Below are 26667 nucleotides of genomic sequence, written 5' to 3'. Positions count from 1 at the left end.
GGGAGGCCGAGGCTGGGTGCCAGCAGGAGAGGCCTGCTCGCGTGCAGCTCGGGGTGGGGGGACTTTTCTCTAGCCTCCATCGTTTCCCGCTTTGAAGCAATCACAGACCCTTCAGTGTGGGGATCACAGCTCTGAGGAGCTCCGTGGCGTGGCACGTTTCCTCTCCCATCGCACGTTTCTCTCCGAGTGTTAGCTGGATTTACTGAGGAGAACAGCCTTATTTATAGAGGTTTCCGGGTGGGTTTCCATTCTGAGGGCGGGGGGGGGGGGGGCTTGCCCAGGGCTGCTTCAGAGGGAGGGCGGGAGGCGGCCGGCCGCGAGGGCCAGCGGGAGCAGCAGCAGCAGCGGGGAGGCGCCGGGGGCAGTGAGGCCTGGGGAGGAAGCACAGCGTTAGGCCCGGAGGCACCTCGGCCGGACGTGATGGCGCACATTTCCTCCCACTCTGCCCACCCGGCCGCCTCTCTCTATGCTGCTGCAATTTTCCTTTCCCCCTTTTTTTTTTTTTTTACATATTCATTCCTTTCAAAATTATACCACCTGTATATTTATGTAGTTGCCTCATCCTTTCTGAAGATTATTTTTAGTCTTTCTATTCATTATCCCGGTCTGTCTGGGCGACACAGCCCGTTTCTGCTGCGACTCTCTGCAGCCGCCTGTTCAGACCCTCCCGAGACTTCGCCTCAATCATCTGCAGCGACCTAGAGCGCCCCTGAGTTCACTTAAGGTTCGGGTGACAGGCTCGGGGAGATGCAGGGCAACATGGCGGGACGCCTGCTCTTCCTTTGTGGGGGCTGTGCACCTGCCCGTCCAGGGCTTTCCCAGCCGCCCCGCGGCCCCGGCCCTACCTGCACGCGAGCACTGCTGAGACAGCATCCCTTCCAGAGCCGCCACGTAGTCGGGGCCCAGCCAGTCGAGGTAGGTGGTTTTCTCCCCCACGGGCTCCGCCCGGATGGTGGCATCCTTGAAGAGCAGATCTTGGCCATGGTAGTCGGAGGAGTCGAACATTTTGAACCCGTTCTTATTGTGGTCATCTCCAAACAGGCCCTGGAAGCGCCACAAGCAGGCCTGCTTTTTGTCTGGGCCCACACCTGGCCACCTAGGGGCTGCTGCTAGTCACGGCTTCCCACAAGGCGAGCCAGGGAGCAGGGGGTTTCAGGCCACCAGGACTCGGCCTCAAATCACAGGCTGGCAACCCACCGACCAAGGTCATCAGAAGGGATTGGAGTAAGAGGTGATGAAGCTACCACAGGAAGGAGTGAAGTGGCTATGGATCTTTTCTGGGGGACTCAAGGATCCTCTTGAGGATCTGATGAAAGCAATCAAGTCTTGTCCCCAGAATTATGCACATCCAAGCAGGGCCCGCCCCCCAGGGCATGCCAGAGAGTTTGGGGGGTGGGGGAAGGGGTGCTTTAGGACCAGGACCCTGTTGTCAGACAGAAAGGGTGAAATTCTAGATGTATTTTGAAAGTGCAGCCACCAGGATTGGCTGATGGATTGGAGACAGAGCATGACAGGAAGGCTGGAGTCCAAGGTGACTCCCGGGGAAGTGGAGAGGCTCGAGGGGGAAGACTGAGGGAAGGGCGTCCGGCCTTGGACTTGTTCGGAACACCAGCTGAAATGTCAAGTCGGCCGTTGTTAGATGCAAGCCTGAGACTGAAGGGTGGGTGGCAGCAGGACGGAAGGTGTACGTGTGGGAGGTGTCCATCCGTGTATCGACGGGAGTTAAAGGCCTGGGACTGGGGTGCAGGTGCAGCAGAGAGAGGTTTAGGACTGAACCCTGGGGCCCTCCTGCCGTCACAGGCCTGGGAGGTGAGGAGGGACCAGAGGCAGGCAGGTGTGGGCCCGGCCGGGGGAGACTCCAGGACGAGGGAGCTGCGCCCAGGGCTGCGGAGACGTCAGGGCGATGAGGCTGCGCAACAGCCACAGGACTTAGCAACCTGGGTCCCTGTGCCCTCGACCAGGGCCGTTCCGGGCCGGGTGGGGGCTGGTCTGGAGTAGTCTCCATCCTTAAGGGAGCCCAGAAGGGGAGGACTGGTGGCTCCAGAGCAGAGACGACTCTCCGAAGGAGTTTTGCTGTAAAGGGCAGTGGGATTATGACTACAAAGGGATGTGAGACCAAGAGAGGTTTTTTTTGGTTTCTTTTTAAAGATGATAGAAATACCAGCATGAGAGTGGTCCAGCTGAGAAGGGAAAATTAATAATGCAGGAGACAGAGGGGAGACTGGTTGGAGGGAGGTCCTTGGCTGAGTGAAAAATCACTGAATCCGCCCCTTCCCCGGCAGCCTCAGTTTCTCCTGCGGTCTACTCCAGGTAGACGGAGGTGTGCCGGGGGCTTGGCTCCCCTCCACCCACCCCCACAGGGATGCGGGTCCCGCCCTGGCTCACCTGGGCCTTGTCCAGCAGTCCGTACACGGCAAAGACGTTGGTGTCCGGCCGGACCATCACGGCGTGGGACGGGATCTGGGCCAGGTTGCAGTCTTTGAACTGAAACACCTCAGCCCGGGCCCCGTTGGGGCACAGCAGCTCATAGTCCTCCGACCGGAGCTCAGCCGCCCAGGGCTCGGAACTGTGGCCTGAGGGGAGGAAGGGGAGGGGCTGCTGTCCTCCTGGATCCCCAGACCCCTGACTGGGAAGAGGTGGCAGTGTCTGCCCAGCTCCCGGAGCCCCCCATGCTCCAACTGGTCTGCCCCATTGCCAGGATGAGAGAGCCGGCGGGATGCCGTGTTGGTAGGAGCGACGGGTCGCAGGGAGTAGGGAGTGCCTGCTCTGCGACAGGCATTCCCCAAGCCCTGCTCCCTCCTCACAGAGTAACCGAGGCAGGCAGCCCCCTCCCATTCTGTGGGTGAAGAAACGGAGGCTCAAATCACTCAGTCTCCCAGGTCAGGCCTGAGGGTGGGATGCGGGTCTGAAGGTGGTGGTCGACCTCCGCCCCTGACAGCTGAGGTTCCCAAACCAGATGGGGCACCGCATCCTGTGTGGCCCATGCGAGGCCGTGCCGAGGGCCCCACTCGCAAAGAGCCTCTCTCACTTGGTAGTTCCGGGGGCGAGGGGGGCGGGCAGGAACCTGGGCTTTAAACCAGCCCCCCCCCCGATTCTGAAGCAGGCTGGCCCACAGGCTTCCCGAGAAACAGTGCCCTCGGGGGGCATCACCCTGTGTCTTCATGTATTCACTTGGTACCCACCCTTGCCCCACTTCCCGCAGGAACTTCAGGCCGGCCCATGAGTAGAGACAGAAAGAAAAAGGGAGCCCTGGCCAGTGCTGGGAAGGGGCTGGAGCACCAGCCTGCACACCGAAGGGCTGAAGGCTTAATTCCTGATCAAGGGCACGTGCCCGGGTTGCAGGGTCCATCCCCGGTTGAGGGCGCGTGAGGAAGGCAACCACCGACCGATGTGTGTCTCTGACATCGATGTTTTTCTCTCTCTCTCTCTCTCTGACATCCTTTCCCCTCTATCTAAAATCAATGGAAAAATATCATCTGGTGAAGATTAACCAACCAAACAAAAAATGCACAAAAGCAACAACAACAACAAAGGGAAGTGAGCAGCCCAGGAAGGCGGGTGCTCACGCAGGTGGTGCTGGGAGGCCTCCCTGACCCCAGAGTGTAGCGTGGCTTCCCTGCACCTGGCATTGACCTGCTCGGGACTAGAGACCAGAAGCTGCTGTGAACTGAGGCCCCTGTGGAGAGAGGCCCCTGCCACCCACCCCGCTCACCCCCACACCTCGGCACCACTCCGATACCCCGGAGCCTCTCCACACTGGGAGATTCCCCGTCACCGAGGAGCTGCCATTTTGGTGGAACATGGATTTGGACTCTGGACCAGGAAAGACTGCCGTGTGCCCTGTGTTCCGGATGGGTGGCCAGAGGTCTGTTCTCACCGTGAGGCTCTTGGGGCCCCGGGATCCCCAAGGGCCAGAGACTTCCAGACTCAGTCTTTCCTGTTGCTGCTTGGCCCCCAATCCCAGCAACACCTGGTGCCTGGATTGTGCTGGGGACGGGGAACAGCCCCCCCCCAATCTGGCCTAGCTCTGGCCCCAGCCCCCATCCTGTACCATCTGTGTTGTCAAAGACAGTCGTGTGCTTGACAAAGGCGACGTCCCCCGCGTCCTCAGCCAGGCACCTGCCACACAGGAGGCCAGAGCAGGTGTCAGCAGGAGGGTGCCAGCCCCTGTGCCCGGCCCCCGGCCCCCCGCCCGCCCCCCAGAGTACCTGAAGGCGCCGCTGTAGCCGAAGTACCTCTCCTGGCTGTTGCCCACGCACTTGTTGCGGCCCCGCTCGTCCCCCACGCAGAGCGCACACAGCGAAGGCGGGTAGTGCCCGGGGCTGTTGACGGGCACGCAGCTGGCGCTGAAGAACTCGCTCACCGCTGGGGAGCAGGGGAAGGGCGGGGCTGAGGGGCCTGCTCCCCACCGGTCTGCCCACCCTGCCTGGCCTTGCGGCTCCAGGCCACCCATCCGCCCGCCCAGCTCAGCGCGGCAAGGCCCCCGTGAGAACGGCAGGCAGGGAGAACGCAGAGGCTGTGCAGATACAGGAATCCCCTGGGTAACCTGGTGCGTGGCCACCCAGTCTTCCCTGGAACTCGCTCAGGGATGGGGAACTCACTACCTCGTAAGCTGGTCTGTGCCCGTCAGAGCACCTGCCCAGCTGCCTGGGAGTGGAGGCAGCCCCTCCCAGCACCCTCTGTGTGCTTGTGGCGGTGACTAGAGACAAAGTGGTGCCAGCCAGGACAGAGGTGTGTGCGCCTCCGCCCAAGGATCTCGCCAGCTGCCTCCTGCCCTCCTGGAATGTGCACGATTTAGCACATGGGGGGGGGGGGCACAGATGGCATGTGGGGGTGCGTGGTAAAGTGTCTTCTTCAGCACTTAACACAGATGGGTGCCACTTGCCACCCCCCCAGGGCTGCTGGGGGGTGGGGGCAGGCCCCATGCACACCCCGCTCCCCACGCCCACTGGAGCCGGTTCCGCTCTGGGTGATAAGTGGGTAGGGGCACCTTGGCACCCCCCACAGAACCACCAGATACGCCGACGGTCACCAGAGTAGTTCCCACCCTCCCAGGTCAGGGAGGAAGAGGAACCTCTCCGGCTGCCTTCTGTGGGTCCTGGTGGGAGAGGGTCCGCGGCCCCGGCCAACCCCGGAGCGGCCCCGTGTTCCCGGGGAGGGCGGCACCTGTGAGCACGTCGCAGTCCCTGGGCTGGACGAAGCCCCTGCGCACGAGGGCGCCCACGGGGATGTCCCAGCCGGCGGGGCTGCCCAGGGCCGGGTGGCAGGAGCGCTTGCCCCGCAGCTCGTTCAGGGTGAAGGCGTTGGAGCTGTTCCGCTTCACCACGGCCACCACGAAGTACGAGCTGCTCCTGTCCTCCGCTGGGCGAAGGGGACACCAGTGAGGCCCTTATCCGTGCTTTCCGGGCCTCCGCTGGGCGAGGGCCGGGGCACATCCCAGGGCCCCCCTCGCCCCTCCCCCTCCCTCCTGCTGCTCTGCCCCAGGGGCGGTCCTGCCCGGGTCACAGGCTCAGCGGGCCCGGGCCCGAGGGCTGGTGGGTGTGCAGGAGCACATCCCAGGGGGACCCTGCCTGTCCCCCCATCATGGAGAAGCAGCTCAGTTCTTTCTCCCACCCCCTCCCCTGCCAACAGTCTTCGCCAGAGGGATTCCTTTCTTTCCTTACACCCAGGTGGCATTTTTCTCGCCTCCTGGGAGAAAGGTGGAGGCTCAGCCGGCTGCAGAAGCATTTTTTTCTAAGCCCAGAGACTTTTCACATCCGGGTGGAAGGGACCCGGGGTCCTGGCTTAAGAGGACAGAGCACCAAGGCCTCAGCCCATGAGCTGGCAGGAAGGGGGGCCGCCTCTGTGAGCCGCATGGTCAGGCTGGACGGGGCCGCGGAGGCCTCTGGTCCAGGGCCGGTAAACTACCCGCCTGTTTTGTACGGCCTGGGTGACAAGCTAAGAATGGCTTCTATATTTTTAAAGGTTTGTTAAAAAGTGAAGAAGAGGATGTCGCAGGAGAAGAGTATGTGGCCTGCAAAGCTAAAGTGCTGACCCTTTACAGACCTTTGCTGACTCTGGCCAGACTTTCAGTAACGAATGGGAACACTGAGGCCTGGGGCTGGAGGTGCTTGCCCGTGACAGCCCGCAGCCAGCCCAGGACAGAGGCACTGAGGGAGAGCTGGAGCTTTTGAAACAGCCAAGAGGGGAAGTTTATCTATACTAATAAAAGGGTAATATGCTAATTAGACCAGACATCTTCTGGACGTCCTTTTGGACAAAGCCAAGGTGGCGAGAGCCGAAGCAGAGGTGGTTAGGGGTGATCAGGCTGGCAGGGGAGAGCGGTTAGGGGAGATCAGGCCAGCAGGGGAGGGCAGTTAGGGGTGATCGAGCCAGCAGGGGAGGGCAGTTAGGGGTGATCAGGCCGGCAGGCAAGCAAGCGGTTAGGAGCCAGTGGTCCCGGATTGTGAGAGGGATGTCTGAGTGCCAGATTGGAGAGGGTGCAGGCTGGGCTGAGGGACCCTCACCTTGTGCATGAATTTTGTGCACTGGGCCTCTAGTATACATATAAACATCAACCACCTCCCAGACAAAGCCAGCAGCCTGGCCCCTGTACTTACGGGCATACTGCTCGCCAGCCGCCGGAACCAGGCCATATGCCTTCCCAGCTGTGTAAATGTCCTCACCCTTCAAGGTCACAGCGTCGATTTGCCCAGCCTGCAGGGGGACAGAAAGGGTGGCCAGGATGGGGTGGGCTTCAGGATGGCTCTGGGTGTCAGGATCTGATGGTGGTATCAGGGCCAGGTCTCTTGTGGGCTTTGGCTCAGGCTCCCTTCCACTGTGACCCCATCCTGCCCCATCAGCCCCTCCCTCTCGTTGTGAAGATGTGTGGGCAAGAGGGGTGCCTGGAGGACCAGAGGCCTGGGACCAACCACCACCAGCACTCCCGTTCATGGTGTCTTCCATTCTTTCAGCAAATGTTTTCTGAGGGTATTCGGCTGCCAGGAGAAGGTCTCCTGGCTGCGAGGGTCTGCTGAGCAGAACCTAGCATGAACCCTGCCCTCTTGCTTGGTATGGGTTCTTCCCATGGAATGCCCGCCCTCAGAGGCCTGGGCGGGGGCTACTGTATCCCCAGCCCCTGGCCAAGGATGGGCACACAGCACGGGTGTAAGACATACTTGCAGAATGTGAGTGCAAGTGGACGAATGAGCGGGTCTTAGAAGGAAACAGTCTGCGGGCCTGTGAAGGAGGCTACAGGGCTGAGGGGTGAAGTCTTTCCTCAGGAGGCAGGTGGACACTCCTGAGAGGCTGCGGTCTGGCCTGCACTTGGGGACCACCCTGAACAGAGCTCCTCACCCTCAGCTCCCACCTACTTGCTCTTAAAAAATAGGAGGGATCTGGCCAGTGTGGCTCAATGGTTGAGCATTGACTTATGAACCAAGAGGTCACGGTTCGATTCCCAGTCAGGACACATGCCCGGGTTGCAGGCTTGATCCCCACAGTGGGGTGTGCCAGAGGCAGCGGATCAATGATTCTCTCTCATCATTGATGTTTCTATATCTTTCTCCCTCTCCTTTCCTCTCTGAAATCAACAAAAAATACATAAAACAAACAAACAAACAACCAACAACCAAAACAACAACAACAAACAACAGGAGGGGAGGAGTCCAGGAACTTAGGAGCTGCTGGGACCCAGTGGCCATGGTCCCTGCCTGCAGGGCCTCGCGCCACCACCGAATCCTAGCCTCTGTCTCCAGTCAGAGCAGCAGGACAGAGCTGAGTGGGCCTCTGAGACCAGGACCAGTGCTTCCGACTGTGGGTGGCGGGCACCTTGGTGGATATCACTAAGTCACTGTCATGGGCCAGGACAAGCGATAAAACAACAACAAAAGCCCCCTAGAATGCCATAGAACAGGAACTATCCGCCTATGTTATACTTAGTAAGGGAGGAAGTACTGGTTTATTTCATGTCACTCTATATAAAGAATTTTTAACATATATATCTGAAAGAGTTTTGCGTACTAGACTGTGATTTATGTAAAACGTATTTCTGACGGTGGGTTGCTGTCAACATGTTTAACAAACCGTGATCCAGGCCCACCCCTACTGTGCACAAGGGGAAACTGAGGCGCAGAAGGGAGAAGGGCTTGCCCAAGGCCACAGGGTCAGCGAGGGCCGAGCTGGGCCGGTCTCACACTCCTACTCCTGGCCACCGCTCAGTGAGGAGGAGTCCCTGTGATCCCCAAGGGGAACAGCCCCCCTCTGCCTGCTCCCTGGGGTGGGGTGGCGGGTCCCTGTGGGTGCTTCCTCCTCCCCTTTCCCTGTGGAGTTGTCACAGGAGACCTTCTCCTCCCCAGGCAGCTCTGTGGGGCAGGGGAGGGCAGGTAAGGGCCATCCCGGCACTGCCACCGCTCGCCCACAGGTCCCGTTCTGCCCCGCTGGTCACGGCCCCCACCTGGATGCGTTCCATGCAGTGCTGGGGGGACTCGGCCGACACACACTGGATCTCCGGCCTGAGCCTCTGCCGGCTGAAGGCCACAGCCATGTCCCCACACTTCTGGATCTCAGGAGTGGACAGCACACACCAGTGCAGGTAGTGGGGCAGCCCTGTGTGAGTGTGAGCGCGTGGTCACCGCATACTCGCCTGCTTCGGGGGCCGCCCTGAGCATGGCCTGCGGGGTCGGGGCCGTGGGGGCTAGCACCTCAGTAGGAAGAGCTTGGATCAGACCCCAGGGAAATTCTGGCTTTTCCTCGTTAGCAATAAGGGGTAAGTTTTTTAACCATCTGATCCTGTGTCCTCATACAGATTCGGGATAAAAACCTCTGTCTGGGGGCTGTGAGGAAGCTTGAGGCAGATCATGGCTGCCAAGGATCTAACTCAATGGCACGCCATTTCCCTGGTTGTAAGTGGAGGAGGCATGGGGCTGGGCTGGGGGCAGGAAGCCCAGGTGTAGACTACTGCAGTAGTCCAGGCTCTGGAGACAACGCCTGCGCCAGGGCCGTGGCCGTGGTGGAGAGGAGGAGTGAGGCATGGAGGGAGGAGAACAGGATTTGATGACTTCAGTGCCGAGGGGTAAGGAACCTTTCCCAAGACAGACCCTGATGGCCTGGATCCCACCCCCGAGAGGCGGGGCTTCCAGGGAACCCGCCACCCATGCAACTCTACAGATGCTTCCTCCCCAACTCCAGTTCTCACCCTCCCCCCGCCACCCCCAGGGTGGTGTCCTCCCTGACCACCTCTCCAGGAAGCCCTGCCATTCCTGCAGTCAGGCTGGGCTGGAGCCGGAGGGGAAGAGACAGGTGGACTTACGGTTGGAGTCACAGAGGAGACCCTTCATGGCACGCAGGTACTCAGGGCCCAGCCATGCCTCGTAGGTCTGCGTGGCGATGGGCACCAGCTCAGAGGTGGCGTCTTTGAATAGCAGATTCTTCTGGCCATAGGCCTCAGAGCTGAACATCTGGAAACTACTGTTCTCATGGCTGAACAGACGCTGTGTGTCAAGGGGGGGCTGGTGAGGGGCTGCAGGGGTGCGTCCCTGCCCCCCAGATCAGCCACCACCTCCTTCTTCCCGTGCCCTCAGGGCAGGAGCTCACTCTGAGGACAGGGTGAGGCGCCACCTGCCCCCTTCTTAGTGCTCCCCAGTGTGTTCTGCCTTGTCACCCTCAGCTGACTGGACATAGTACTCAGGGCCCAGCTGTGGGATGGCACCACGGACAAGCAATGGGTGTGGCAGTGGTGGCATGAACAGGGCAAAACTAAAGCTGGTGGGCCCAGCAGTCAGTAACTTGTCGCTCTTGTAAGCAGTGGTTGAGCAAAACATTACTCACCATATTTAATTAATGGTGTCCTTGGACATTTATTGGTTTTGTCATTTTGTTTGTTTGCTCCTATGTTCCGGTTTTGCTTTTCAGAGTTAGCTAGCACAGTCAGTGCCTCCCTACACGGACCTGGCCTGAGGTTGGACACCACAGAGGCCTGGGTCCCCAGCTGGGTGTGTCCCAGGGGAGGGCCTCTGGGTCCTGCCCCTCCAGGTCTGGCCGGCCCAGCTTCAGGATGACTCTAGCCTTGAGCTCCCACCCTGGTGAGAAACAAGAAGGTCCAGCACCTCTTAGGAAGCTGAGTGGGATGCCTTGAACTCACCTGGCCTTCGTTGAGCAGCCGGAAGATGAGGCCTCCATCTGTGTCAGCCCGGACGACCACGGCATGAGCGGGCACCCGGGCCAGGTGACACTGTCTCCATTCAGTGACGTCGGCCCGGCTGCCATCCAGGCACAGCAGTTGAAAGTCCCGTGACAGCAGCCCCTGGCCCCAGGAGGGCAGGGTTCTTCCTGGGAAATTGGGAAGCCTCTGGTGAGCGGACAGGGAGGGGCGGTGGTGTGTGTCTCTTAGGAGGCCTCAGGGATAGCCCATGAGAGGGAGCCTGAGGAGAAGTTAGGGTGTCATGGGCCACAGACCTAAGGTGAAAAGAAACTCTTTCAGGGGGTTAGAGCCCAGAACTTCACCAGGAGGTGAGACCAGAACTTCACCAGGAGGTGAGACCAGAACTTCACCAGGAGGTGAGAGCAGAACTTCACCAGGAGGTGAGACCAGAACTCTGAATGGAGAGGAACTTGGTGGCTGCACAAGACCAGGTGTCTGATAGACTGGGTGTACTTTGTTAAATTTTCTACCTCACCAATTTCTACTAAGATGGATTTGAGGTTACAATACAACACATATTAACAATGCTATCTATTAAGAATAAAAAGAGCCCTAACCGGTTTGGCTCAGTGGATAGAGCGTCAGCCTGCAGACTAAAGGGTCCCAGGTTCGATTCTGGTCAAGGGCATGTACCTTGGTTTCAGCACATCCCCAGTAGGGGGTGTGCAGGAGGTAGCTGATCGATATTTCTCTCTCATCCATGTTCCTAATCCTCTATCTCTCTCCCTTCCTCTCTGTAAAAAAAATCAATAATATATATAATAAAAAGAGTAAGAAAAGCTGAAGATGAGAGAGAAGTGCCAGGAACTCACTGCCGCCATCAGGCACGAAATCGGCTCTGAGCAGAGGGCAGCGGGCAGGGCGCCATGTGGAAACAAACTGACAGAATCTGTCCAGAACCACGTCCCAGAGAGAAAAGGGTAACTCTTTGAAGCTTCCCCCACATATTAATCCATCTACTTATATTTTGGTATATTTCCTCCAAATTCTTTTTTTATTCTAGTTTCTAACCATTTTAAATATGAGTAAAGACATACTTGATAGGCAATCTTGTATCCTACATTTTTTCATTTGTCATTTTAAAGTAATTTTCCACATTATTATACACTTTCCATAAAACTCATTTATAATAGAAAACAAATTTACTTGAAGGAGTGAATATTGACACCAAATAGGAAAATTAAGAAGACTAATTTTAAAATGAGGAGGATAAGCATCTACTGGTAAATGGAAGGGAAAAGATTATTTGTGGGATCATGAAAATTCTGTTCACTCAAAGCTATTTAAAAACAAAAACCCACCACCAAGAGGGTAATAGTTTGGAAAACTCCATAAAGGTCATTTCTAATGACTGCATAATAACCTATCGCACTCTCAACAGTTATTTAGTGTCATTCTCTCCTACTCCCCAACTTTTCTCTATTTTTAAATTGTTGCAAAATCCTTGTATAAAACTCGGGGGATCATTGGCCTTCCTGTGAGACGAATGCATCACGCAGGTGTTTTGATCTGCCACTCCTGTTTCTATGGCTAGGGGCAATTAAAGTCATATGACTTTCACTACTTTAGACATTTATGTCAGTTCCACTCCTTTGCTCTGACCAATTGTTTTGCATGAATACCTTTTAAAAAATTACTACCATATGACCCAACAATCCCTCTTCTGGGTATCTACCTGAAAACTTTGAAAACGTCTATTTGTAAAGATACATGCACCCCTGTGTTCACTGCAGCATTATTCACAGTAGCTAAGACATGGAAACAACTGAACTGTCCTTCAATAGATGATTGTTTAAAGAAGAGGTGGTACATATACACTATGGAATACTAACCAGCCATAAAAAAAGATAAAATACTGCCACGTGCAACAAGATGGATGCATCTTGAGAGTATCATGCTAAGCAAAATAAGTCAGATGGAAAAGGACAAATCCTTTTTTTTAATTCTAGTTTCTAACCATTTTAAATATGATTAAAGACATACTTGATAGGCAATCTTGACTTCACTAATATGTAGAATATAAACTAGAAAGCAACAAGTAAACAAACAAAACAAATAAAAACTCATAGACACAGACAACAGAGAGGTGGTTACCAGAGGAGAAGGGAAGGAGGGGAGAATGAAGAGGGTAAAGGGGTCAAATATATGGTGATGGAAACCAGACTTTGGGTGGTGAGCACATGATGCAGTGTACAGATGATGTAGTACACAATTGTACACTTGAAAGTTATACAATCTTATTGACCAATGTCATCCCAATCTATATATATAAAAGGCTAATATGCAAAGTGCCCCTCGGGAGTTCGACCGGGAGACCAGGAGTTTGATCGCTCACTATCATGTGCGCTGACCACCAGGGGGAGGTGCGGAATGAAGGAAGGCAGCCAGAAGGCCCCGATCGGCCCTGATCACTGGCCAGGCCTAGGGACCCTACCCATGCACAAATTTCATGTACTGGGCCTCTAATAGATTTAATAAAAAGATGGGCATGATAGGATTTGCCTTGTCTACCTCACAAAGTTGTAGTAAAACTCTAAAGAAATCATTAAAAAAAAATGACTTTCTTAGATTTCCTTAGAATACCATCAAAATTCTAAAAGAGCCAATTTCAACCAAATACATCTCTATTCTTTCTCCACCTTCCACATTCTCCTTTGCTTGACTCATCTTGGGGCCCAATTCCCCGCTGCCCGTTTTCCTGGGACCATCCTGCTCTGGGGACAATCCCACGTGCTTCCTCTTTCTTCAGAGCACGTTTTTCTTTCTCAAATCCGGCGCCTCGTGCTCTCCTTCATGAGTGCCAGACTACATGGTGGACCTTCTGATTTAAAAGGCAAAGATTAACAAAAAAAGGAAATTATTTCAAAAAGTGGACCATGATCTGACATTCTGGAACAGGAAAAACTATAGAGACAAAGGTCTGATTGGTGGTTGCCAGGGTGGGGAGGGGGAGGGGTTGGCTAGAAGAAACTTCTGGAGTGAAGGGCCCATCACAATCACCATCTTGATTGTGGTGGTGGTTACACAACTGTTAGTTCTGGGCAAAACTCATAGAACTAGACTTCAAAAAGGATGCGTTTTTGCCGTATATAAATTATATACCTCAATTTAAAAAATGATTCTTAGGCAAATCCAAATTAAGAGACATTCTATAAAAGAACTGGCCTGGGCCAAGCGTCCCTGGGTCCGGGTGAGACCATGTGTCCCTGGATCCGGGTGAGGCCTCGTGCACCTAGGCCCGGGTGAGCCCAAGTGGCCCTGGGTCTGGGAGAGGCCAAGCATCCCTGGGTCCGGGTGAGACCATGTGTCCCAGGATCCGGGTGAGGCCTCGTGCACCTAGGCCCGGGTGAGCCCAAGTGGCCCTGGGTCTGGGAGAGGCCAAGCATCCCTGGGTCCGGGCGAGACCATGTGTCCCTGGATCCGGGTGAGGACTCGTGCACCTAGGCCCGGGTGAGCCCAAGTGGCCCTGGGTCGGGGAGAGGCCAAGCGTCCCTGGGTCCGGGTGAGACCATGCGTCCCTGGATCCGGGTGAGGCCTCGTGCACCTAGGCCCGGGTGAGCCCAAGTGGCCCTGGGTCTGGGAGAGGCCAAGCATCCCTGGGTCCGGGTGAGACCATGTGTCCCAGGATCCGGGTGAGGCCTCGTGCACCTCGGCCCGGGTGAGCCCAAGTGGCCCTGGGTCTGGGAGAGGCCAAGCGTCCCTGGGTCCGGGTGAGACCATGCGTCCCTGGATCTGGGTGAGGCCTCGTGCACCTAGGCCCGGGTGAGCCCAAGTGGCCCTGGGTCTGGGAGTGGCCAAACGTTCCTGGGTCTGGGTGAGACCATGTGTCCCTGGATCCGGGTGAGGCCTCGTGCACCTAGGCCCGGGTGAGCCCAAGTGGCCCTGGGTCGGGGAGAGGCCAAGCGTCCCTGGGTCCGGGTGAGACCATGTGTCCCTGGATCCGGGTGAGGCCTCGTGCACCTAGGCCCGGGTGAGCCCAAGTGGCCCTGGGTCTGGGAGAGGCCAAGCGTCCCTGGGTCCGGGTGAGACCATGTGTCCCTGGATCCGGGTGAGGCCTCGTGCACCTAGGCCCGGGTGAGCCCAAGTGGCCCTGGGTCTGGGAGAGGCCAAGCATCCCTGGGTCCGGGTGAGACCATGTGTCCTAGGATCCGGGTGAGGCCTCGTGCACCTAGGCCCGGGTGAGCCCAAGTGGCCCTGGGTCTGGGACAGGCCAAGCGTCCCTGGGTCCGGGAGAGACCATGTGTCCCTGGATCCAGGTGAGGCCTTGTGCAACTAAGCCCGGGTGAGGCCACGTGCCCCTGGGTCTGGGAGAGGCCAAGTGTCCCTGGGTACGGGTGAAGCCAGATCCTGGGTCCGGGTGAGGCCGTGCGCCCCTGGATCCATCCGGGTGAGGCTGGATCCCAGGCCCGGGTGAGACCACGCGCCCCTTGGGTATGGGTGAGGCCACGTGCCCCTTAGTCCGGGTGACGCCGTGCCCCTGGGTTCGGCCGAGACCAAACCAGAGGGAGTCGGACCTCCATTACCACCATTTGTCCACCATCCAGAGCTGAGGGGTCAGTGCTGACATGTACACATAAGGAACTACTGGACATCGAAATTGGGTCTCAAAAGAACTGTTGGTCCAGGGGGAAGCTCGCTACAGATTGATTCATTTGCCTGTCAGCATAAATATTATTGCTCGTCTCACATTCAGTTCTTATTAGTATATATCTAGTGACATTTGATCTCGTTCATCTAGAGGAAATGATGAACAACATAGACTGAGGAACAAGAACAGAACCAGAAGCAAGGAGGCATCGATCGGACTATCGGGCCTCAGAGGGAGGATAGGGGAGGGTAGGGGGAGGGTGGGGGGAGGGGGAGAGTTCAACCAAAGGACCTGTATGCATGCATATAAGCCTATCCAACGGTTAAGTTCAACAGGGGATTGGGGCATGCGTGGGGAGAGGGGTGGGATGGGAATGGGGGGATGAGGACAAATATGTGACACCTTAATCAATAAAGAAATTTAAAAAAAAAATAATAATAAAATAAAAAAAAATAAAAAAAAAAAAAAAAAAAAAAAAAAAAAAAAAGAACTGGCCTGACTCTTCAAAAATACCAGTGTCACACACACACACACACACACACACACACACACACACACACAACACAAAAAATTTAAGAAACTGTTCAAAGTTAAAGAAAACTGAAAATACCTAATAACTAAATACCATGTGTGATCTTACATTAGGTCCTGGCCTGAAAAAAATTGCTGCAAGGAACAGAATTGGGACAATTAATGCATCTAAAATATGGATTGTAGATTAGATAATAGTATTGATATTGCTGTAATTTAACCTAGTTATGAATAACTGGAAAGGAGCAAAGGGAAGGCCAAATATATATTTTTATTGAATCTTTTGCTTATTTTTATTTCTTAAATTAAATCTTTATTGTTGAAAATATTACATATGTCCCCCCCCTTTTCCCCCATTGACCCCATTTAGCCTCCCCACCCCCGCCCCCGTTCCTCCCCAGGCCTTCACCACTCTATTGTCTGTGTCCATGGGTTGTGCATTTATGCATACAAGTGCTTTGGTTGATCTCTTCCCACCCACTCACCCTCACCGGGAAGGTCAAATGGTATGGGCATGCCACTTGTGCAGCTTTGCCAGGAAGCTGCAGTTTAGATGCATGCCCAGCGAAGTCTGGGTGAAATAGGGAAGGTCCTTGTCTGTCAGTCACACCTGGGAACAGGTCATTGGTCAGAGCAGGTGTGGCCCCTGCAAGTGCAGCATGATAAGGTGGGCAAATCATTTGGTCTGGCCCTGCCAGGGTATTAGGGGCGAGTTAATTAAATGTTTGACCAAATATAGCAGGCTAATTAAAAAAAATTTTTTTTTTAAATTGATTTCAGAGAGGAAGAGAGAGAGGGAGAGAGAGAAACATCAATGATGAGAATTATGGATCAACTGCCTTCTGCATGCCTCCTACTGGGAATTGAGCCCACAACCCGGGCATGTGGCCTTGACTGGAATCGAACCTGGGACCCTTCAGTTCGCAGGCTGACGCTATATTCACTGAGCCAAAACAGCCAGGTAGCAGGCTAATTTTTAAGCTGATAATTTTTTTAAAAATATATCTTCATTGATTTTTTTACAGAGAGGAAGAGAGAGGGATAGAGAGTTAGAAACATCAATGAGAGAAACATTGATCAGCTGCCTCCTGCACAACCCCTACTGGGGATGTGCCCGCAACCAAGGTACATGCCCTTGACCGGAATCAATCCTGGGACCTTTCAGTCCACAGGCCAATGTTCTATTCACTGAACCAAACCAGTTAGGGCTAAGCTGATAATTTTGTATGGCCCTTGAATAATGTTATAGTATCCAGATGGCTATTGGCAGAAAAAGGTTCCCCACCCCTGTGAAAGGAATTAGCACTTTTGGTTTGCACATGCTTTTGCTCTTAGTTGACTCCTGGCTTGTGGGGCCCTCATGCTTCTGCATTTTCCCACATGGCCCACAGCCATGTGGACCCCACACACAATGGACTAGTGAACTGCACTGCTTAATGCTCCACTGCACCCAGCTCCACCAGGGAACGGACGCTCCGGACACTGGCTTTGCTCCCAGCTCTGCTGAATGCCCAGCTGCACACCTTCCAGGACTGGGTTAAGGGCAATGGGACTTTGGGAATCCAGAGATGGAATCCCACGCAAATGAAAATCACCCATCCTCCTGTGCACATCTCAGAAAACTCTTTTACTCAAGATATAGTAAGGACCCCACTCCCACTCGCTACAAAGAAAGACCATCCACGCATTTCTTGGGTAATAGTATTGTGTCGATGTTACATTTCCCGAGTTTGAGAACTGTGCCGTGGGGAGGGCCACATCTCCCTGGTCTGAGGAGGCACAGCCTGAAGTATGGAAGGGGTCTGACACAGGCAGCCATGCTGTCAGGTGGTTCAGAGAGAACACATCCATATGGGAAGGACAATATGTCAGCATGGCAAATGCTGAAAGCTGGTGTCCTGGTAAAGAATAAAGGGGAGTTCTTTGACTTACTCTTGCAATTTTTCTAAAGTCCAGTTATTTCAAAAAAATTTTTTAAAAAATTAAATGGCAATGATATATTGGATCAACACCCAACACCTCGTCCAGAGATAAAGGGCTGGCTTCTTCAGACAAGAGGAAAATGCCAGGAAGGGACAGTCGATGGGAGTTAGTGCAGAGGTCTGCAAACTTTTCTTGGAAAAGCAGAACCCAATCTTCGAGTGGAAGCCGAACCTAACGCCGTATACACATCAGGGCAGGGCAGAGCCGCTCGCCCGGCCCCCTTGCCCGCACAGCAGTTTGAACTCCATTGCTGAGACCCACCTCTTCCTCTGCCCACTCCTGGGGCCACGCCGCCCCCCCCTCACCCCCCCCCCCCCCACTCACCGTCAGTGTTCTCCAGCACCGTGCTGTGCTTCACAAAGGCCACGTCCCCGGCCCCTTCTGCCAGGCACCTGCAGAGGGGAAAGCTGTGAGCCTGGGTGGCACTCAGCCCCCGGCGCCCCTCCGGCCCTGCCCAGCCTCCACCTCTGGAGGCCTGGCCTGGACCGTGGGGGGGGCCATGGTGGGCACGGGTTGCCAGCTCTCTGTGTGGCTCTGCCCAGTTGTGGGGCCTTCCCAGCCTTCTCACCTGTGAAGTGAGGGTGAAAAGGTGGCTCCTCTGGGAGAGACCTTGGTGACCTGTGTAGACCCTGTCCATCCGGGGCCTCGAAGGAGCAGTGCTCCTGGGGCAGCTGCTATGGGTTTGAAGATGGCCCTGCCCTGAGGCAGGGGGTGGACTAGACCAGTGGTCGGCAAACTCATTAGTCAACAGAGCCAAATATCAACAGGACAACGATTGAAATTTCTTTTGAGAGCCAAATTTTTTAAACTTAAACTTCTTCTAACGCCACTTCTTCAAAATAGACTCGCCCAGGCCGTGGTATTTTGTGGAAGAGCCACACTCAAGGGGCCAAAGAGCCGCATGTGGCTCGCAAGCCGCAGTTTGCCGACCATGGCACTAGACCTTCTCACGCCCTAACAAAAACTCGAGTGCAAGGGGCCAGGACTGCTATGCCCCCTCTGTATGTCCCGGCCCAGGGAGGGAGGCGGGGGCAGGGGCTGCCTGGTCCAGGGGGAGCACCCCGGAGAGTGGGTGGGCGAGTCTCTGGCTTGGAGGACAGGGGACTGTTTTTCTCTCTGTGCTAAAATCCACATTTACCCAGATCCCAGCCTGGAGCGTGGGCACCCGCAGGCCCCCCGGCTTCCGTGGAAACACTGAGGCCAGGGAGGTTCGAGGGGCTCGGCGGGCTTCCGTGCCAGTCCCCGCGGGGCACGGCTCCTTTTTTATGGACAGACGGACGTGCCCCACAGCTGTCAGACTGTCTTCTGGATCCACACGGGCTCCTCCAACGGGCCAGCCTGAGCCGGGGATCCCTCCCCCGCCCCCATCCCCTCCCTGCTGCTCTGAGACACGGAATGGGCACAGGGGAGTGGCAAAAGGTTGTTTTGTCACTCTCTCTCTGAGCCCTCACTCTCTAAATATAGCAAACATGCTGATTTATGAGCAGAGCCAGCCTGGGGTGCCCCGGGTGTTGTTGTTAAATCACCCAGGCACAGGAACTGCATAAAGGCCGCTTTGATGTGATGCAGCGACACGGCCACTCCTGGGGCCCTCCCTGCCCGGGTGTTTTTCCCCAGCTCTTTTGGCCTCAAGGCCTCACCCCTGACTCACCTTGCCGCCCCCCCCCCTCACCCCCCCCCGCCAGCCCCGCCCCGTCCCACGGTCCCTCTCACTCACCGGAAGGCCCCGCTGTAGTCGTAGTATCTCTCCAGGGGGCTCTTGTCACACACCCCCTCCCCAGCCGCGTTGCCCCGGCAGAGGCGACAGAGGGACTCGGAGTAACTGGTCTCTCCTGCCCCCGGGACGCAGCTGCCCCCAAAATACTCGCTGACAGCTGCGGGAGGAGGAGAGGGCGGTCAGGGTCAGCCAGCTGTGCAGCGGGGTCAGGCCCCTCGCCCTGTGGCGCAGGCCACTCCGGCTGGAGGGGAGGCTGGCTCCCCAGGGACAGGGCTGGACCCTTCAGGCTTCAGTTTGAGCAAAACTGGGGAACTGGCTCCCGTCGGTGATTCCCAAACTGGGGCCACAAAAGTGTGGGCATTGGGGAGGGACCGCGGTTCTTCAAAAATGGCTCAGGAAACAAACCACTTGCCCCCAAAGGCCGCATGAGGACAACTAATATCAACTAGATACTGTTCTCATTGAGGGTTTCATATCAACATCAGTAGGGGTCATCAATGAAAGCAGGGAAAGACATCAAGTGTTTACTTAAGGAGTATAATTAATTTATAGACAATGCTTCTCGGAACAGGGATGGGGAGGGAAACGGAGGAGAGAGGGCGTTGTGGGCGAAGAGGTTGGTTGGACTCGTGGTTCCAGGCCCTGCCAGCCCGGAGGCCCACGCCCACCCTCTTGACAAATATTTATCCTGTGCTGAGGGCAGCGCAGTGCGGGGAGCGGGGTGCCGGTCACATGGTGCTCATCCCCCAGACACACGCAGTTCTTCCAGGGCGGGCCCTTTCGGGGCCTTCTGCATCCTCCCAGGGAGAACCGTGTCACAGCCGTGCCCGGTGGCTGGTACACCACCCACACCCGCGCCGTCTGAGAGGACAGGGCTCCCGGGCTTCTGTGGGTCGTGCTGGTTTACCCCGGGGTGGGGGCAGGGTATACCTGGGTACATGTGTGTGCAGTGTGGGTTTGTGCATGTGCGTACATGATGCAGGCATGTGCACAACGGTGAGGTGCCCACCGAGAGGTGTGGAAGCTGAACTTGTAATAACAACAGCTCCGCGAGGTGAGCACTTACCCCGCCGCGTGCCTGGCGCGAAGACAGTGCGTGTGAACCATCTCAGCCCTCCCAACCCCACAGAGCTCTCCTCGCCTCATCCCTGCTGGCCCCCTCGCAGGGCAGCCTCCCTCCAGCTGTCGTTCAATTTCCCATTTTACAGGGTGAGGAAACTGAAGTTCAAGGAGCTAGAGTAACCCACCTGAGGGCAGGTCATCCATCTGACAGCAAACTCGGGGCTTTGAGAGACCTTTGTTTCTCCCGCAAAATCCCGCACCCTGCACCCACCCCCAGAAGCGCTGGTCAGCGAACCGGGAGGCAGCACACTGTGGACAAGGGATTTGGGGACAACACAGACTCTACTGGGGGGGGGGGGGGTGATCCCAGGAGGACAGTTTGAGAATGTGGCGGTCATGTGTCAGGGGCCACCTCAGCGCTGTATTGTGTCCACTGTGGAGAGTGACACAGCCAGGTGGCCAGGAAAAGAAGCCCCCGCATGAGAAGCAGGCTCCCGCTCTTAGCCGGACCCTCAGGCCTTCCCCTGACACCCCATGCATTGCATTCTCAGCCACCCCGCTCTGCTCCCCCTCAGCTCCTCCTGCAGAACTTCCTGTCTGCACCACAGCCCTATTCCCTGTCAAATGGGCCGGTCAGGGAGCAGCAAGTCTCTGATTCGCTACGCGTGAACTTTCTGGGTACGGATCAGCAGCTCGTTTGGGCCCTGAAGAGACAGAGTTTCTAACTCTATAAAGTTGAGGGCACGTTTCTGGAAATAGCGACCTCCAGCAGGTCTACACCAGGTGAGAGCTGCTCTTTGTGAGTCACCAGGTCCCAACGGGGGCTGGGCCCTGGGTGTCAGGACATCGCTCTGGGGCGGGGTGGGGGGGCGCCCCCAGAAACTAAAACAGTGGCAACAGTGGGTGGCCCAGTATGAAGACAGGAGGGGCTGAAACACCCACGAGGTGTCTGGAGGCCCCTGGAGAGGTGGGACTGTGCTGCTCCTTAAAGGAGATGAGAGATGAAGGCGAGCCTGGAGGGAGGCTGCCCTGCGAGGGGACCAGCAGGGATGAGGCGAGGAGAGCGGAGCCCAGAGGCCCAGGAGCAGCGTCTGCCGTGGGAGCCCTCACCTTTGAGCACGTCGCAGCCCATCACCGAGAGGCTGCCGCTCTCCACCAGGTAGCCCACGGGCACGTTCCAGCCCACCGTCCTGTTGATGCCCGTGTGGCAGGACTTCACGCCCTTCAGGGTGTGGATGGTCAGGTTGGAGCTCCTCTTGACCACAGCTACCGCATAGTAGGAGGTACCAACCTCTGGACAGAAGAGAGGGGAGGAGTGAGGGCGGCAAGGGAGAAGCCACGAGAAAGGCCGGGGACCTGCCCGAGAAGCCTGTGGGAAGAGGGGTGTGTGTGCCACGCAAACCTGCACATGAATGCGTGTGTGTATGGATGTCCATGCGTGTGTGTGCTTGGGGTTCTCGTTACTGAGAGAGCCAGTGAGTGCAAGCCACGTGTCTTATTACAGACCCCGCCCCCTGCTCATGTGGTAGATATTATTTCGTTAGTTAATTCTCACCTTTCCTTCCCGAGTCAGCTGGCACATAGCTGGGTCTACATTTGTCTATGTCAGGGCAGCTCTGCAGCTGGACCAATAGCAGGCGTGGCCTGCAAGTTTTGTTTTCCAAAAGGGAAGCCCCTCAGAGAACTTAGGAGGATTGAGGGAATGGTACTGTGGTTATGGGAAAAGAGTGGTTGAGAGGAGTAGGGCAGTGGCTTCCGGTGGGTTAGAAAAAGTGATTTCCTAGTGCTGAGGGGAAAGGAGAGATAGATAGATAGATAGATAGATAGATAGATAGATAGACAGATAGATAGGTAGGTAGATAGGATAGATAGATAGATAGATAGATAGATAGATAGATAGATAGATAGATAGATAGGATAGGTAGGTGACAGACAATAGATAGGTAGATAGATAGGACAGATGATAGATAATAGATAGATGATAGATAGATAATAGATAGGTAGATAGAACAATGTGGTCTCACATCACTCAAGATCCTGACCAGGTGCATGTGGGTGGGCAGGAGTCTGACCCTTGGAAAAGATTCCCCTGGGCCAAATACGGCCGAGAAGGTGCCATTCACACAAGAGAGGAAGAACTCATCTCTGGGGACCGAGGACCAGCGGACCCCCTCTACGTTAGCACGAATGTGCACACGCCCGGCGGCCCCGTGGTGGTGGGTGCCCGCGATCAGAACGAAGCTGAGTTCTAGACAACAAGCCGGTGCTGTTTCTTGCACACCGGCGTCTGGCCCCTGGCGACCTGAGTGCCTCGCCGGGTCCCACCCTCTGACGTGCCCGCTGCGCCTTTCTCTTTCGCTCCGTGAGCACACCAGCTCTTTCCCGCCGGGACTCCTGTCTGGGCTCCACTTACTGTCACCTCCCTGTCCGCTGTGTTCCCACAGGTCCCCCCGCCGGCCTTCTTTTCTCCCTCAGGGCCTTTCCTTTGTCACACACCCACCACGTCTGTGACCACATTTCGTTGGTGTTTATTTGTTTATTATCCGACTCCTGCTCTCTGGGGGCAGGAACTGGCTCTCTTTTGCTTACTACCCTATGCTCATGGCTGGCATGTAGTAGGTGCTTAGTAAATGTGTTGAATTAAAGAGGGAGAGCTGTTTCTGGCCGATGAGTGAAAAGGCGGGCGGGTGTGCAGGGCTGGACTGTGTCCTGTGTCATCAAGTAACCAAGTCACCAAGAGGGACCCTGTGCTGGGCACCGAAGATGAGACCAGGGCCTCCGCAGGGGACTCGCTGTGGGGACAAGGAAAACAAGACCGCAGGGGCCACGACCTGAGCAGAGTGAGTCAGTGCTCTGGGAAGCAGGAGACAGAGGCCCTTCGCAGGGGAGGAGACCCAGGGGAGCTCCTTGGCAATGACAGCCGAGCTGGGCTGTGACGGAGGCTGGGCCTTGGACAGCGGAGGTGGTGGGAGAGGTACAAAGGGCAGGCTGAGCCTGAGGTGTGTCTGGTCTGAGGTGCAGGGACGGGGGCAAAGGGACTCACACGTCTGACCACACACACGCTCCCACATGGGCTCAGCTGGTCTGTGTGACAGGGCAGGGACCACTGTCCCCATTTTATAGTCAGGGAAGTGGAGGTTGTCCGAGGTCACAGGAGGTCACAGGAAGGGGCAGAGCTGGGACTGGTGTTTGGCGTGTGGGCTCTGCCGCTCCTGGTCACCACCTCTTGTCTGGCCCCGCCCCCACTCCTGCAGCTTCTGACAGATGCCCCTCAAATGTGAGGTAGCTGAGCTGTACGGACGCCTCGACCGCCCCAGGCGATCACGCCCAACACTATACCAGGCTCAGGCAGCCCCTCAGTAAGAGTCTGTGGGTGAAAGTTAGGGGGCTGCTGGGATCCCTGTGAGGAAGGACAGATGCGGGTCAGCCCTCTGCATCTCTGGCATCCCCCCTTGCAGAGATTTGGGGGGCCTCTGAAGGTTTGTGTGGCCAGGACTCCAGGACTGCTCTGGGGACAGGGCTACTGACCAGCTCCAGGGAGTCAGGGCTGGGCCAGGCCCGGCAAGGACACCCTGCTGACTTCGGCTCTCCTCCCACCCTCCTCCACTCGGCCCTCTGACCTTGATCATACACTTCACCCACCACGGGCTTCAGGCCGTGCTCCTTCCCCGCCTCATAAATGGCTCCTCCATCCAGAGTGATGGCATCTGCTTCCCCAGCCTGCTGGGAACACGTGAGTCAGCACCCCCACCCCTGCACCCCAGCCTTCCCCACCCCCACCCACTCAGGGACACCCACTCAGGGCCCCTTGAAAAGCCCCGGAGGTCCACCCTGTGCTGGCTCAGCCTTGCAGGCCCCTCCCCCACCAGGGCCAAGGTTAGCTCTCCTAGGCTAAGGGCTCACCTTGTTTTTCTAACTGTGTTATTTGAAAAGTATGAATTTATAGGCCTTACAATAGATGTACATGGTAACAAATCAGCACAGAATGGTATCAGTGAAAGGTGGGTCCCCTCGCTCTCTTGTTTCCCAGCCCCTGCTAACCTGCTCCTCAGGTTTTCTCTCTACGACGCAGACTGAATCGCATACATGCACGCCCTCTTCCATTTCCCCCTTTTTCTTTTAAAACACAAATGGCAGTATACTACCCGTCTGTCATGGCGCCCATGAATAGAATTATAGTTCAGCAGAGTTGGTTTGCGCCCTCAGAGCGGAGCCTGGCCGAGGCCCTTGGCCCAGGTGGGGCTGGATAGGGCCTGGGGGCATATCAAAGGCTGAGGGGAGGGACACCCAGGTCCCCTGTGCCTGCCCCTGAGGCTCCCCCAACACCTGTCCTGCCACTGAAGTCCTGCCTCTGAGTTAGCAGGTCTCCTGCCACTCAGAACTGCTTTCCCACCCCCACTCACCCACCCAGGACCTCTGTCCCCAGGTCCTCCTTCCCCAGAAACCACACAAGCCCCGTCTGGAAAACTCCATGGCACAGTGAGTGACCCACCACCCAGGATTCTGCTGTCTGGGCTCCCCTCAGCGGGGTGGGCAGTGTCCCCATTCCAGCAGGGGCCTTGCAGGAGGAAAACTCTGCCTCCCAGACACCTTTCCTCATGGGCGGGCGCCTGTCTGAGCAGGGGCCCTCTCCTAGGCCTCCCAGCGCCTGGCTGGGGCCTGGGCAGGAAACAGGCTGGCCCTTGTTGCCTTGGAAACTCAGGAGATCCTATCGCCCAGCCCTGGCGGGGGGACATCAGTGCCCTTCCCAGTGAATGAGGCTGTTGTGTGCTCCCTCCTGAGTCAGAGGCCTGCTGTCGGGCGGGCGGAGTGGCAGAGCGGAAGGAGAGGACTCACCGTGATGAGCTGGATGCAGTGGTCGGCTGAGGTGCCCTGGACGCACCGCAGGGAGGGCTGGATCCCAGCTCTCTGGAAGGCCTGGCTCATGTCGCTGCATTTCTGCTGCTCCGGGTCTGAGGTGGTGCACCACTGCACCTCCCTGCCGCTGAGCACTGGGGGCAGGGGAGAGTGAGGCCCAGCTCCCGGGGCTCCAGCAGCTCTTGGTGACCCAGTCTGCTGAGCACAGCCCTCCCCCCGGGAGGCACTGAGGCACAAAGAGGGGCCACAGCCTGGGAAGGGCTGGCTCACTGGCAGGGCCGCGTGTGGGCCATGCATGTCCCCGGGGCTCAGGGGAGATGGGTGGCTCGAGCCTGGCCTGGCCCATAACAGAGGCAAGGGACACCTCCAGGTATCAGCTGGCTACCGTGACCCTCCAGGCCATCGTGGGAGGCCTGCGGCGCTGGGACTAGGCTGGCTCCTGCCCCTCCTGGGGTCTCTGGGCCTCCTCACGAACTGAGGAAGGAGGCAGGGACATGGTGTGGCTGCCCTTGAGGAGCCTTGCACCCTCGTGGAGCATCTGTGATCATGCCCGCTGCAAACCCACCCTCAGGGGGCACGGTGCCAGGCCCATGACAAGGGGAGGCCGAGCAGACAGCAGCCGAGCTCCTAGTTCCTGCTCCTCCCGCTGGTGACTCCAGACAACGGGATTGACCTCTCTGATCCCGTTTCAGATGAGCAGCCCACCTCTGTGTTGGGAGTAAACCTAAGCGGAGCCAGGACACAGGTCCTCATGGCCGCCAGCGTGGGCCCCTCCCTCTGCTGGGGACCCTGTGGGGCCCCTGATCTGACCCGGCCAGAGTCCCGGAGAGCTCCACCTCGGGACCCAGAAGAGCGGCGCCAGGGCCCCCGGGTTCCCGAGGCTGATGCCTTTGCAGACCCAGCTCCCCAGCACCCCCTGCCCAGCCAGGGCTGCCGGCCCCTGCGCTCCCCCGCGGCTTTGGGTCCAGTTTCCACCTCCCGCCCTCTCCTGGCAGCCAAGGGTCAAGATGCGGGTGTCCTCATCCTCCCTTCCACTACCCTCCGCCTCCCCAACCAGGGCGGCACCCCGGAATGTGGAAGGTCCCCCCCCCCCCCCCCCCGCCCCAGTGCTCCAGGACTGCACCCCGGCGGGCGGCGGGGTGGCGGGTCAGAGCGGGGCTGAACCCGCCTTGCAGCTACCGAGGTCCCGCCTCCGTCCCACAGTCGCGGCCCCGACTCCCTGGGGAGCGGGCGGTGCGGAGCCCCCGTGGGGGCCCCTTCCCCACCCCTGCGCCCTGCAGGGCGCCCTGGAGCGGGCTCCTCCTCTCCCCTCCCTCCCGGACTCTTCTCCTGTTTCCGTTCCGAGGGGACTCCGGAGAAGGGGAGCCGCTCTGGCCCCCCAAACCTCCTCTGGCTTCCACGCCCATAAGAGCGTTCGCCCTCTGCACGGCCTCCCGACACCCCGCTCGCTCCCCCACGCCTCTCCCGCGCACCCGAAGGCCCGCTTCCTCAAGGCCCGGCGCAATGCCGCTTCCTCCGCGAAGCTCTCCAGACATCCCCGTCTGCCCGGCTCAGCGCCAGTGCCCCGAATCGTCCTCATCCGCCAGACGCGGGTTCAGGACCCCCTTCCCAGCCCCGGGTGCTGCTCAGGGGCGAGGGAGAGCTCCAGGACCCCCGCCCCGGCTCCTGCTCCCTCGGCCGGGCGGGCAGCGGGGCCTCACCAGTGCGCAGAGCCAGGAAGAGCCACAGAGCCACACTCGGGCCCCGCAT

General features: G+C 57.2%; 1 protein-coding gene across 1 annotated transcript; it reads right to left on the bottom strand.

Moving 5' to 3' along the window:
- Window positions 1-288: 288 nt before the first annotated feature.
- Window positions 289-26667, bottom strand: MELTF (melanotransferrin). The gene is made up of 16 exons (XM_028137670.2): window positions 26619-26667; window positions 24898-25052; window positions 23682-23781; window positions 21172-21354; window positions 19000-19156; window positions 17607-17674; window positions 10121-10308; window positions 9290-9470; window positions 8435-8586; window positions 6600-6696; window positions 5167-5361; window positions 4209-4365; window positions 4052-4119; window positions 2386-2573; window positions 846-1044; window positions 289-371 (listed from the first exon to the last, which is right to left on the bottom strand). The coding sequence occupies exons 1-16, from the start codon at window positions 26665-26667 to the stop codon at window positions 289-291; spliced, it is 2220 nt and encodes a 739-aa protein (XP_027993471.2).

The sequence above is a fragment of the Eptesicus fuscus genome, chromosome 3, assembly GCF_027574615.1.
Source record: "Eptesicus fuscus isolate TK198812 chromosome 3, DD_ASM_mEF_20220401, whole genome shotgun sequence".
Taxonomy (NCBI): Eukaryota; Metazoa; Chordata; class Mammalia; order Chiroptera; family Vespertilionidae; genus Eptesicus; species Eptesicus fuscus.
Note: the sequence above shows the minus strand (reverse complement) of the source record. Positions and strands in the feature narration are given on the sequence as shown.

Bases quoted from the DNA above. Each gene is read 5' to 3' on its own strand.
- MELTF (XM_028137670.2), bottom strand. From the start codon at position 26,667: ATGCGGGGCCCGAGTGTGGCTCTGTGGCTCTTCCTGGCTCTGCGCACT. The intron at 9,471-10,120 runs GTGAGTTCAAGG...CTTGACACACAG, and splicing joins GGCTGCTCAACGAAGGCCAG to CGTCTGTTCAGCCATGAGAA. The intron at 8,587-9,289 runs GTAAGTCCACCT...ACACTCACACAG, and splicing joins TCTCCTCTGTGACTCCAACC to GGCTGCCCCACTACCTGCAC.